The sequence below is a fragment of the Leopardus geoffroyi genome, chromosome X, assembly GCF_018350155.1.
Source record: "Leopardus geoffroyi isolate Oge1 chromosome X, O.geoffroyi_Oge1_pat1.0, whole genome shotgun sequence".
NCBI classification, from domain to species: domain Eukaryota; kingdom Metazoa; phylum Chordata; class Mammalia; order Carnivora; family Felidae; genus Leopardus; species Leopardus geoffroyi.
In genome coordinates this window covers 92437984-92451698 of record NC_059343.1, presented here as the reverse complement: position 1 = coordinate 92451698, position 13715 = coordinate 92437984, and the positions used below count along the sequence as shown (strand labels likewise).

At 42.9% G+C, this 13715-nt stretch overlaps 1 protein-coding gene across 1 annotated transcript in view; it reads left to right on the top strand.

Annotated features, from left to right (window-relative positions):
* The window catches only part of TRPC5 (transient receptor potential cation channel subfamily C member 5), a 267909-nt gene that overhangs the window by 211904 nt on the left and 42290 nt on the right, over window positions 1–13715 (top strand). Inside the window, exons 5-7 of the mRNA XM_045471374.1 lie at window positions 1694–2030; window positions 3635–3774; window positions 8585–8907. Of these exons, the coding sequence (XP_045327330.1) occupies window positions 1694–2030; window positions 3635–3774; window positions 8585–8907 (800 nt within the window). The remainder of the gene's footprint in view (window positions 1–1693; window positions 2031–3634; window positions 3775–8584; window positions 8908–13715) is intronic.

Genomic DNA, 13715 nt, shown 5'->3' with positions numbered 1-13715 from the left:
GGATAAAAAGATCTTAGAGCTTATTTTTGGTAGTTTCATAATAGTTAACTGCTTGAGGGTAGTCTAGACCCCCAAATATATAATGGCTCAAACATGCTGGAATCCTCTCAGTCAGGTAACAGTCCAAGACAGGTATCAGCCTGATAGTTCTCCTCTATATGGTCATTGAGGGACAGGAGCTGACAGAAACTCCTAGGTCATCCTGGGTTACCACATTCCAGTCAGCCGCAAGCGGGAGAGAACAGGGAGGATAGCACACAGGAGACCTCTATAGGCCAGGCCTGGGAGTACCACTCATCATTTCTCTGCACCTCCCATTATTAAGAATTTAGTCACGCGGCCACATCTCACTGCAAAGGGAGACCGGAAGTGATGTAGCCCAGCTGTGTGCTCAAGGAAGAGCAGGACGGTTTTGGCGGGAAGCTAGTGATCTTCCCAAATACACTAACAGTAAGGTTGGGCTACTTTACCTGGGGTGTTAGGTAAAAGATGGAAGAATTTTATTTCCTTTGCGTTAGTAAGCTATACGGTACAGCTCTAGTTAACCATTTTTTTCCCATGGGAAGCTGGAACAGTCAGATACAGGCAGTATTTAAAATCATGGCTGACAGTTGAGCTCCCGACTGAGTTGGGTACCAGGAAGTAGCAGCTTAAGGATTACTTGCAATGATCACTCCTTAACTATTACTCACTGACACTCGGTAGATTGCCTTTAAGTACAATCCCAGCTGGGTTAGTACACAATGCTGTGATTTGGGCCCCCAAATAGTCTTTCTTCCTCTGCACGTCTAGACTTGAGAGGGTGTTAATAGATGGCAAAGCAGCAAGCTGATTCACTGCAAGCCAGCCAGGATGTGCTCAAAACCAAAGGGGAAGAAAGAGAAAATCAAAAAGGGGACTCATTTCCATTCCAAGCCATAGCCACAGGCATGAGCTTACTCCCGGCCAGTTTGTGTTTGCCCAAGCACAGTGCACATTTGTTGACGACCTCACATAAGCTAGAGGAATGAGTAAAAGTGAACCAATTTGAAATAAAATATCCCCATGATTCTCTGCTAACAGACATGTAAACTCTGCCAAAGAACCTTGTAAAACAGCTGCCCAGGCTATCCTCCTCGGAGATGCTCATTGAGCCAGTCCTTGGTGTGACCTGGGAATCTGAATGTTTTTAATACTTATTTATTTTTGAGAAAGAGAGCACAAGTGGGGGAGGGGCAGAGAGAGAGGGAGACGCAGAATCCGAAGCAGGCTCCAGGCTCCGAGTTGTCAGCACAGAGTCCCACACGGGGCTCGAATTCACAAACAGTGAGAGAGATCATGACCTAAGCTGACGTTGGACGCTTAACTGACTGAGCCACCCAGGCACCCCTGGCATCTGAATTTTGTAATGTTCGCTGGATGATTCTGATCCAGAGGCAAGGTTTGGGAACCATTTCTCTAAGATGATGGGAGGAAGAATAGGGAAGCGTGTGAAAACACAAACAAAAATGTATTTAATATATGAAATAAATAACCCTAAGGAAAATCTAGTCTCATAGCTTGACATGTAGAGCTGTCTCCAGGGTTAGATCCATTCATGGAAACCTGGAAAACAGGCCTCTTCTGGGGATTGGTCACGTAGCTGTATTATGAATGTAGACTTCCCCCTGGACACCCAAGATGCCTAACTTGTTCTCCTTTTTTTTTTCCCCAGTTTGTTGCTCAGCCTAATTGCCAACAGTTACTTGCCACTCTGTGGTATGACGGCTTCCCTGGATGGCGACGGAAACACTGGGTAGTCAAGCTTCTTACCTGCATGACCATTGGATTCCTCTTTCCCATGCTGTCTATAGCTTATCTGATCTCACCCAGGAGCAACCTTGGGCTGTTCATCAAGAAACCCTTTATCAAGTTTATCTGCCACACAGCATCATATCTGACCTTCCTCTTCATGCTTCTCCTGGCTTCTCAGCACATTGTCAGGACAGACCTTCATGTACAGGGGCCTCCCCCAACAGTCGTGGAATGGATGATATTGCCTTGGGTTCTCGGTGAGTCAAAGAAACCAAGAGCTATGGGCAGAGTGCCTGTTTCTCCTGTTTAAATAAAGTACTGGAATAGGCAGTTGGGCTGGCCCTGAATTAGGACATCTTTTTGTGCGGTGGGGAAGCCCTTTGTGGGGAGTTTCAGAAATCTGGTGCCTTCCTCCCCAGGCTCTGATCACTTAGTATTGCATGGTCCACAGTGAGATTGGCAGTGACCCCACGGCTTAATTCTGTTAACCTAACATCTTCAAATACAAGAAACTGCCTGTCGGTTGGTTTAGAAGGAAAGCCAAGTATCAATCAGAATGGGTTTCAGGTAAGCTAGTCAGGCAAGTGCTGATCAGTCTATTCAAAGCCCTTCTAAAACTCAAGGGCACTAGTATCTGCTGCGTTGTGTGGCTACTCCACACAACCCCAGTATTAATCAGGGTCTACATCCTATATAGATACAGATTCCACAGTCAGGAGGGGAACCTAGGAAATTCACACCATCCATGGTAAAAGTAACTTTACCCATAGTCTCTAAGCATAGTTAGATTGCACTGGACCCTCCAGTGCATCACTATCCCCCCGGTTGTTACTACTCAAACTCTAATATGCAAATCAGCAATGTCAGCATCATCACCTGGGAACTTGTTAGACATACAGAATCTCAAGTCCCACCCTGTATCTATGGAATGAGAATCTGCATTCCAACATGATCCCTGGCTGATTGACATGCACCTTAAAGTCTGAGAAGCACTGCCACAGCCACACCTTTTACTGGTTTCCCAGTTCTAAGGTTCAGGAGACATCTATGTCACCAGACAGAATTTCACAACCCCCCCCCACACACACACACACACGCAGTGAAAGGAGAAAGGAGAAAAAAGGATTCTAAATTATTTTGGGTCCCTGCCCGGGTGGCTCAGTCAGTTGAGCAGCTGACTCTTGATTTCAGCTCAGGTCATGATCCCAGGGTCATGAGATTGAGCCCCGTGTCAGGCTTGGGATCCTGCTTGGAATTCTCTCTCTCCCTCCCTCTGTCCCTCACCCCCGATCATTTGCTATCTCTCTCTCTCTCTCTCACTCTCGCACTCTTAAATAAATAAATAAATAAATAAATAAATAAATAAATTTGGGCCCCATTGCCTAGCTTCAGTCTCAAAATCCAGTAATTTGGTTGACGGTCAGCTAGCTCACCTCAAAACTTACCGAGTTTTCCCTCTAGCACATGGTAGGAACTAAGGACTACAGGGTAATCTTGACCTAATTGATCTGTTAATGAAATTAATAAATTTCCTACCTCAAAATGGGAAGAGGGTAGAATCAGGCACCCCAAAATTGCGACAACACCCCAGTAACTATAACAACAGCACTAAAAGTGAATAGCATCCAGAAAAGTATAATGTACAGGCATCTTCAGGTAAAGCCTATTAGGTCTGGCAAGTTCACAACTGAGAGATGAAGTAGGAAAGAAAAAGAGCTATGTTATCATTACCATCTCTGTGAGCTTCACTCCAGTGATCCCAACTCATTCATTGTTTCCATCTGCCTTTACTTGGGAGAATTGTACTGTGATGTCTATTCTGACCCTGTCTAGAAATAAACCTCTTGCCTCCACTCTTCAGGTTTCATTTGGGGGGAGATTAAGGAAATGTGGGATGGTGGATTTACTGAATACATCCATGACTGGTGGAACCTGATGGATTTTGCAATGAACTCACTCTACCTGGCAACCATTTCCTTGAAGATTGTGGCCTATGTAAAGGTAACTTGGAATGTCTGCCATTTCTCTCAAGCAATGATTTGGGTTACGTTCAGCTTTAGCACTGGGAGCATACAGAGCTTAGGGGAAAAGTGCTGATGACAGTCCGATCCATGCGGGAAAGTACCATAGAAACAGACATTCTTTCAAAAGTTTGTAAGCAGTGTCCACCTAAGCAAAGAAAGTGGAGAATAGAGCAATTTACAAATGAATCTTTAGCTTCTTAAACTCTGACAGTAGAAGGGTCTTCAACCACCCACCCATCCAGTCAGTGTTTAAATCCTCTCTACAGTATCCTTACCAACAAGATGGTGCACCGACCCTTCCATAGGTCAGGGACAGGAAACTCACTGAATTCCCAATCTCCAAAAGCCTCTCTCCACCTTTGTCACTTCATTAAAAAGTGCTACTTTATGTTTTTCTAATATTATTCTCCCTGTGACACATCCATTAATAATCCTTCTTCCCTGGGGGGCCAAACAGAACAAAGCTGCTCTTTTTCTGTAATAGTGCTTCCGATGTGAAGTCATCTCTCCCTAACCTGCTGAGTTGTCTCTTCTCAAAGCTAAGTATTCACACTTCCCTCAAGTGTTCTTTATATGACAGGTAGCAGAACCCTAGAAACTTCACTGCAGGAGACAGAGATCTTTAATCATCTCTGCCTCCCTCATACTTTCAGCACCAGGATGATCATTCAAGCTGTTATAAATCCAGCTTTTTGAGTACCATACTCAACCTATGCCTCTCTACCAATTCAGATAATGTACACACACACACACGCACACAACCTTTATGCTTTTCCCACACAATGTACAGCCTACATTATCCTGAAAAATAGTTTCATGTCCAACATCTCACACTGGGTAGTCACAGGCTCTGAGTTCAGATTTGGTGCTCATTAGATAATAGAATGGCTGTGCTCCTACCCTGAGTTGAACTTCTCCAGCATGGGGAAAAGCTGACAATTCAGTCTCCGAGATTGTCTAGTCAGTCATGCTTTTTGGCACTAAATCCCACATTAAGGAGTTTTAGAATGGGAATGTGGCCGTCCCCCAAATCTCCAACAACTTATTTTTATATCCCTAATATGCATATTGCATAAATTTTAAGACCTTGGGAGTTAGTTACGTGGAGCATGAATATTGAATGCAGTCATGAAACATTTTTGAAAGAATCCTAAGAGTATGCCTTATACTTGTGGTGATCGCTTAACACAGACTTACAACTTCCTTACAAGAAAAAACTGGTGAGGAAAATGTTTGAATTTCTGGTTAATGTGCCTGGATGAAATCCATGTCATTCTGGCACTCTGCTGACTAAGTAACACTGTTTGCTTCAAAAAAAAGTCTCTTCCTTTGGAAGTGGTATTTATACACTGGAGGGACAATAGATTATCAATCTAGAAATTGGTTGGTTTTGTTTGAACAGGAAAGTTTAGAATAAACGATGAAGAAAAAGATTTCTCTTAGGGATGTAAAAATGTGTCTGTAGATGCCCGACATTAGATCATTTTATAACCTGTCCAGTTTCACTGGCAAAGATTCCCAGGAGTGAGAACCTCCCCACCACAGGGTGTAAAGATAAATCAGCTATACTCAGCTGACTAAATGCCCCTCAACTGACAAACACTTAACCCAAGGGAGACATTTACCAAGAAGCTGGATGTCTTCCCAAGAAAAAAGAGAATTGACAAAGCATGACATGCCACATGCAGATTTGGATTTGCAATGAGAAATTACAAATACTCAGTCTGGTCCACTCACCCACAGAGGCACACTAGTCTGAGATGAACTTCTCCAAGTAGGCTGAGACAACCTCTATGAGGTAAAACCTCAAAAGCTGGTCGCAAGGCTACTTGAAACACTTCAGATCACTATGGTACTAAGGCAGTACAGAAATGCCATGGGATAAGCTGACCTCAGAGAAGATCCTTTATTAGAGCAAAAACAATTGTCAATGATACATGTACTCCACCACACGTGGTCTGCAACAACAGAAATGAAAAGACACATATGAAAGCACTCAAAAGGAATAAATACACATAAGAGTGGCCCTCATTGCCCCCAGATAACCCTACAAATGGAAAATAATTGTCCTTTTGTCTTCTAAGATGGTTCCACCTGCATTTCTCCCACCACTACCTTACTTCCATATGTTCAAACTAAATCCAAACTTTGACAGCCATTGAGTTGTGGTCCTTTCTTCAACCAGTACTTGGCTGAAGACAATCCCCGTCTCCATCCTTGTTATTGTTAAATCCCCACATTAGGCTGGCTTCCTTCATATTTTGCTTTTGAATTCACAGAGTGTGATGTACACCGATCTGAAAGACATGGAGGTCAATTTTCAATCTGCATTCTATCTCAAAGAATATACGAAGAATCACTTGCCTCCTAGTCACTAACCCAAGAAGCGGGAAACCTGAATGTAATCCCTGCTCTGACACAAGCTGGGTTACCATAGGCCATCCTTACACCTCTCTGAACCTGAGATCCTGCCTCTGAAAAATAAGCAGATTGGACTAGATCAGTGGCTATCAGCCTTTTAATTTTTCCCATGAAATCACATCTTGAAGCTAAAACTTATTCAGAACTTCAATGTACTGAAGAGCTCAAAGACTGAATTCCGATTGAGGACTCAATCTTCCAGGCCCCCTCTATGGCTCCCACAGTGGCTACCAGTTGCCTCTACTGAACCTTCAGGCTTCAAGGAACACAATTTGAAAACCATTTGTGTTAGTCCAGGGGCCATCAAACTATGGTCTGCAGGCCAGCTTTGGCCTGCTGCCATATCCACTTATTCACTTACTCCCTATGAGTTCTACAGGGAAGAGTTGAGTAGTTGTGACAGGGACCATATAGCCCACCAAGCCAAAAATGGCTAGTATCTCACCCTTGACAGAAAAAGTTTGCTGACCTTTATGCTAAATGAGCTCAACCTTTATGCTAAATGAGCTCCAAGTTTAGTCCCTGCTATCATATTCTATAATATCTGCCTCCAAAGATGTATATGCAAAACATAGATTTGCCATCAGGATCACTTTTCACATTTCTGAATGTGCTGCAAATCCAGACGCACTGTCCCATGGGCAGCAGACTTCCCTGTGCTTACAGTTGTGATTGTGGAGGGAGAAAGTCCTAAATTATGAGCTGTGCATGCTCCAGTTGATAATTTCCAGTTTTACAACATAGGTCTGTTTCATTATCAGCAGTCTCCATCTCTCATGTATAGCTCAAAACTTTTAAAGGCCTATCTAGCATATGTGCTGTGATATCAACCAACATTTGAGGGAACATTTAGTAGAGATAATGTCCCTCTGCCTATCTGGACCTCAGCTCCTCCACTTGTAAAACAGACATGGCAATGCCCACCCCTCACGACGACGCAGCCAATGGGGGGTGTTTTTGTTTGTTTGTCTTTGGAAGGGAAAATGTAGAGATACAAGATTTGGCCAAGAGTGTATGAAACGGATTAGCCACCGAAAGTTCATCTGAAACAGAAGCACAAGTGTGGCAGGGTTTCTCCCAACTCCTTTGACAGTGAAGAATATTGGAAGCACGCAAACGATGCTAACAACACCGGTTTTGTCAGTTGTTGGAACTGAAGCACATTTTAGAAATGCTAACAATATAATTTGGCCCCCAAATGCAACATTTTCTCAGAGAAGTTGTTTACATCTAGTCCTAAGAAATTGTGATATTTAGATGAGAGCTCAAGGCAATATGCTTCAGATTGAATTCCAGGCAAAATCTACTTCTGTCTTGGGGAAGTTAATAAGCAAATTCTTATATTTCCATAACATCTCTCCTTATGGAATACACACACTCTTACATATGGATACATAACCACAAACGTGTGCAGTGATTAAGAGTAGATATTATCCTCATTCTATGGTGAAGTTGAGAGATACAGGCAGTTTTAAGTTGACAAAGCCGCATTTGGACCTCGGGTCTCACAACCAAGCCATCTTTCTATAAAACCATTTCCAATGTTCCAGGAGCTAGAAGTCCAGGATAGGGCTGAAAAATGGGCAACCAATGCCAGAAACACTGGCTTTTTCCCCTCCTTCAGTCCCCAGGTTCTTCATTTGCACTAGAACTTGAACAAGCTTGTAGGGCTGTCAAAGGAACAAATACATGCATACATCACCGTGTGGAGCGGTACTAAATTCACTACCTGGAAGGTTGACATGCTATTGGTGATAGTATGAAATACATTACAGACTACTGAAATTCCACAGGAAACTGAATAATGACCCTCTAAGATTGCTCTAGCAGTCCCAGACTACAAGTCGGCAAAAACTCAGGAAGAACATTGCACACTGAGGAGGCTGAACCTGTCCCTTGCCCTTCAGTGACTACAGGTTGTCCGTGGTGCTCAGAATAAAATGGGGGATTGGGGAGGCAAATCTGATTTGAAATCTCATTAAGAAGAAGAGTAATTTGTCCCCACTACCTTGGGCATGCCAATCAATGGCTCTGTTCCAGTGACACTCCTCAACAATCTGGTAAACTTTTAGTTAGAAAATGTCTGTTGATAAACCACAGGTGGTTACTCCAGATGATGGCTCCAAACTTCATTTTTCTCTGTGTATATTCAGGGAATATATTTGGATGAGAGTGGGAGGAAAAGAGTTATTAGCATCATATATTGATTGGGGGGAGGAGACAAATAGTGCCATGCATGGGGTCTGTTGTGTAAATGAATGTTTGATGCTTACCTTGGTGGCTTTATTTAGGTGCAAACAGGAGAAAAGAGGGAAAAGTTGAAAATGCTCACTGTACCTCTCATCTTGTGCACTTGTTTCTTTCAGTATAATGGTTCTCGTCCAAGGGAAGAATGGGAAATGTGGCACCCGACTCTGATTGCGGAAGCACTGTTTGCAATATCCAACATTTTAAGTTCGTTGCGTCTCATATCCCTGTTCACAGCCAACTCCCACTTGGGGCCTCTGCAGATCTCTTTAGGGCGCATGCTGCTTGATATCCTCAAATTCCTCTTTATCTACTGCCTGGTACTGCTGGCTTTTGCCAACGGACTGAACCAGCTTTACTTTTACTATGAGACCAGAGCGATCGATGAACCAAACAACTGCAAGGGAATCCGATGTGAGAAACAGAATAATGCCTTCTCCACGTAAGACCCCCCCTCTCTTTTTCCTTTTTCTGCTTTCTCCTTCTTTGCTCCATTTTCAGTCCACAGCTTTGTCACTACCTTTTGACAGTGCACACAAAGCTCACTCAGGGATCAACCCAAAGGGTCTGAGGTAGAGAGAGGGCCTTCTCTGGATATAGAGGCCTCGGAGAGGAAGCAGTTAGGTAAGGGAGGAAAGCGACACACACACACACACACACACACACACACACACGGGCTCCCAGGAACTCATCTAAAGAGTTAGTTTTGAATTATTTTGCTAGTATCTCATATTTTTAAAGGAATTGATGGGAAGGGGATAAATAATTCCTCATTCAAAAAAGCATCGCTAACCAAGGAAATGAAGGAGCAAGGCTATTCCTCTGAACACGTGATTACCAAAGCTAACTTAATTATTCTGAATCAAGAACAAAGGAAAAGGAAAGATCAGAAATATCTTAATGCATCCTGGGATATGGTGATTCATAATAAGAAATAAGAAATATTGGGGATTGTATATGAATAAGAAATATTCATAATAAGAAATCAGAAATACATATTTCCGGCACAGAGCTCCCAAAAGCCTTGGAATTTCCTAAGGGCTGAGAGCGAGAACAAGGGTGTCTTTTCTTATGTTAAGGAAGTGACTTTTGACCTCCACCTAAGGATGGAAGCTGGTTGCCAGGGGAATCAACCTTGCAACTAGAGGGTTCAAACATTGGGTCCGACCCCTCAACCACCGGGGAAAGGAGAAGAGCTGAAGATTGAGTTCAGTCACCAGTGGCCAATGAGTTTAATCAATCATGGCTGGGTAATGAAGCCTCCCCCCAAAACCCAAAAGGACAGGTTTTGGAGAGCTGCCAGGTTGGTGACCACATGGAGATTCGGGGACAATGGTGCACCTGGAGAGGACATGGAAGCTCTGCACCCTGTCCCCCTACTTTGTTCTATATGCATCTCTTCCATCCGCCTGCTCCTGGGTTGTATTCTTTTATAATAAGCCAATAATCTAGTAATTGAAATGTTTGAGTTCTGTAGCCACTCTAGCAAATTAATTGAACCCAAAAAAGAAGGTTTTGGGAGTACCTAGTCTATAACCAGTCAGTCAGAAGCACAGGTAACAACCCGAACTTGCGACTGACATTTAACGTGGAGGATAAAGGGGCAGTCTTGTGGGACCGAGACCTTAATCCGTAGAATTTAAGATTATCTCCCAGTAGTGTCAGAATTGGGTTGGATTATAGGGAACCCAGCTGTTGATTGGAGAATTTGTGATGTGCGGGGAAATTCTCCCCACACCCATACATTGGGTTCAGAAGCTTTTAGCTGGCATAAGAGAAATGGAATTTGCTAAAAGAGCCCTGAATCATGGAAACACATTATTAGGGAAAAGAAAAGATAAAAGTCACGGGTCATGAAATTGGTTTGTTTGATGTGATGTCAGCTAGGGAGAGAGCATGTAGAGGAAAAGACAAAGAGACATCGAAAAATGTGACTGTGGGATCACAGAGGATTTCTGCATACTTAGTTTTGCTTAACTATTTTCTAAATTTCTCCATATTGTGGGATTTTTAACAATGAATCATGATGAAAGCTTTTGTTTTAAGAGAAAAGTGTCAAAAGCCCATTGCTTGCTTCCATTTGCAGAAGACCCTATACAGAAGACCCTATAAATCTAGGGGTGCTGGGTGGCTCAGTCTGTTAGGCGTCTGACTCTTGATTTCAGCTCAGGTCATGATCTCATGGTTCATGGGATCGAGCCCCGTGTCAAGCTCTGCACTGGGAGCTTCTCTCTCTCCCTCTCTCTCTCTGCCCCTCCCCCATTCACTCTGTCTCTCAAAATAAATAAATAAACTTAAAAAAAGAAAAGAAAAGATAAAAGGGCAGGAGATGATGAGCCTTTGATTCCTGGATAGCTACCTAGTCACCCACAGTGTGAAACTTCAGCTGTGCTGCGATCAGTTACTCAAGGTAAAAGTCAGCAATGGAATTTAGAAATGATAGTGTTCGAGATGAAGTTTTTTTTTCTACCCTCCAAAGATTCTTCTGGCTGGTCTAAAATTAAATTGACATGTGATAGATTAATAGGAGAAAATCAAATTTAATTTCGTATGTACAGAAACCCCACATACATGAGAAGTTCAAAGACAGAAAGGAAAAAGGAAGTATATATGGCATCCCGAGCTAAGGAATGGGATAGAGTCCTGGGGTTTCAAAAGGTGATTCACAGGACAGTAAGAAGAGTAGATGTTTGGCAGTTGTTTGCCTTCTCATACAGAAGGATCACTCAGATAAAATTTATGTCTGGTAAAATTCCAATTTAAATTCTTCTAGGTAGTTAAAAGAGGGGCAAAAGTTTCTCTTGAGCCTTCCGGGTCTTGATTGCCTTCCGCTCAAAATAGCTCAGATGCCAAAATGGCATACTTTGGGGAGACTTGTTCTAAACTGCTTCAGTAATAAACCCAACTCTTAAGAAGGAGTTAGCTCATTGGATATATAAGGGAATGCAAAATAAGAAGAACTATGCTAAACATACAATCCCTCGGTTATTATCCATAATAGCTACAATGAAAGTAAAAGAAAAGTGCTGGGTTGGGCCTTGATGCTAAACCAAGCTCAGATTTAGGTCAATCCGAGTTTGGGTCACTAGCCTCAAAGCCAGCCCTGAAGGTAAAAATTGTACAGGGACAACAGAAGGCCCCTATAAGACCTCTGGTCACCAAAAAGGTAGTCAGTGTGGGGGAGGGCAAAATCAAGAAACTATTGAAACCAGAGACTATAATGAATTTTTTTCATTTCGTAGATCAGTATCATCAATTTCCTGAAGAACCTTTGCTAAAATAGATTATGAGAGTAACTAATTTAGGGGCTGCATCTTTGGTTTTCAATACTGTGGAGTGAGTGGAAGGGCATGTTTGGGTTGATATAGGACCCACAGTTCATGACTGAACAATCGCAGATGGCTATATGTGATCCAGATACACAGGAGGTTATTCCTAAAGGGAACGACCAGCCTGGTTAACTGGATAAAAGTCACTGTAGGGTCTGTTTACCCTGAGAAGGGGGACTTCTCAACTCCCCCTATGAATGTCAAGTGGAATACCCCAGATGAAGCCAGTAACATGCTTCATACACAAGCTACGTGGAACTGAGCTTAAGATGACTGTGATATTTGCCTACTGAATATATATGCCCATTACCTGGGTCATGGTAAATGCTGTGGTTAAGGGGTCTCTTTCACGTGGGCCCCACATATAACCTTACTGCTGCAAAACCAAAACACAGTCTGGGAAGCCTTTGCCAATTTACGGTCTCAGCTTTCCCTCATGGGTCTTAATAAAAACATTAGGTTAATTAACAAGAGAATAGGAAGAGGCCACAAAGGTGGAAGCTTTTAAACAGTTTTTAAGGAATGAGGTGAATAAAGCAAATATTGGTAGGAACAAAAGAAAGAGGAAACAGAGGAGTCCCAGGACTCATCCCACAGGATGGAAACCCTTAGATGGTTATTAAGAAATGAGATGAATAAGACAGACATTGATAGGGTTAAAGATTTTAATACAGCACTATCAAAGGCTGGGAGGGCCAAAGGAACTCTGTGATGATCCCCCCAAATGAAAGGGCCCCAAATAAGTCTACTCTATTTATCCCAGTTTGGAGAATTTTAAAAAGCCGGCGGGCAAAAATTACAATGAGAAACTTGACCACCAATCATTTGGGGCAGTGTTTGGGCAGATTAGTCAAGCTAAAGATTGACAAAAGGCCCAGGGTCCCTTGGCTCAAGAGTGGGTAAAATGGTCAGAGGGTGGAAAAGAGAAGTTTCCAGGCCCCACTAATACAGAAATCCTCCTAATGCTGGTACCAAAACCCATTGGTGAAGCCTTGACTCAGGCTACAATGGATTGAGACAATATAAATATGTAAGGGTAGGGCAGCTGGCTGGCTCAGTCAGTGGAGCTCCTAACTCTCGATCACAGAGTCATGAGTTCAAGCCCTACGTCAGGCATAGAGCTTACTTAAAAAGAAGTTAAAAAATAAATAAAAATGTAAGGGTTGATAGGATCATGAAAGATGGAATGTTTGAGCAGGCTTTATGTAAAAACATTGTGTCTCCTTTACCTAGATGTTTTTATGGGAATGGACTTCATGTCTGGCTGGGGAAAACTTCCACTACCTAGTATTATGAAACCAAAGCCTGTCAATGAAATCCTAATAGACACTAGAGGTAGGAACACAAGAGTGGATGGAATTAAGGTAAAAGTTTGTAGAATGGGTATGTTTGAACAGGCTCTATGCAAAGTGGTTGCATCCCTTTTATCTGATTGTACTGTGGGGATGGACATTATATCTGGGGAGTGTTTCTCCTACCTAGTATTGTAAGACAGAAGGCAAGTAAACCCACCCTTCAAGCAATATTAATTGGGAATGCTTCATAAGAACCAACAAGATTGCCTGAGTCCACACAGTGTGGAATAAAAGCTGAAATACTGGCAGGGACAAGTTCTCTGTGCTGTAGCCCAAGAAAAGCATAGACTGGGCTTATGGTAAAAGCCTGTGTGCACCTCCCAGTGACAACTGCACCCCTTGCACAGGAGCAAGCTAGAAAGGCAACAGGCTGAGGGCAAGATTCGAATCAATTCACCTTCTGAGATTAATTAAAGGTTTCAGGTGGGCCAAAGGGCACTGAGCACTGATCAGAAATGTCTCCCTTTCCCACTTGGGATGCAAGAGACAGCTCAGGATCCTGTCCATGTCCACTGCCTCCAGACGCATGGAATTCCTATACCTTTTCTTTATAAACTCAACATCTA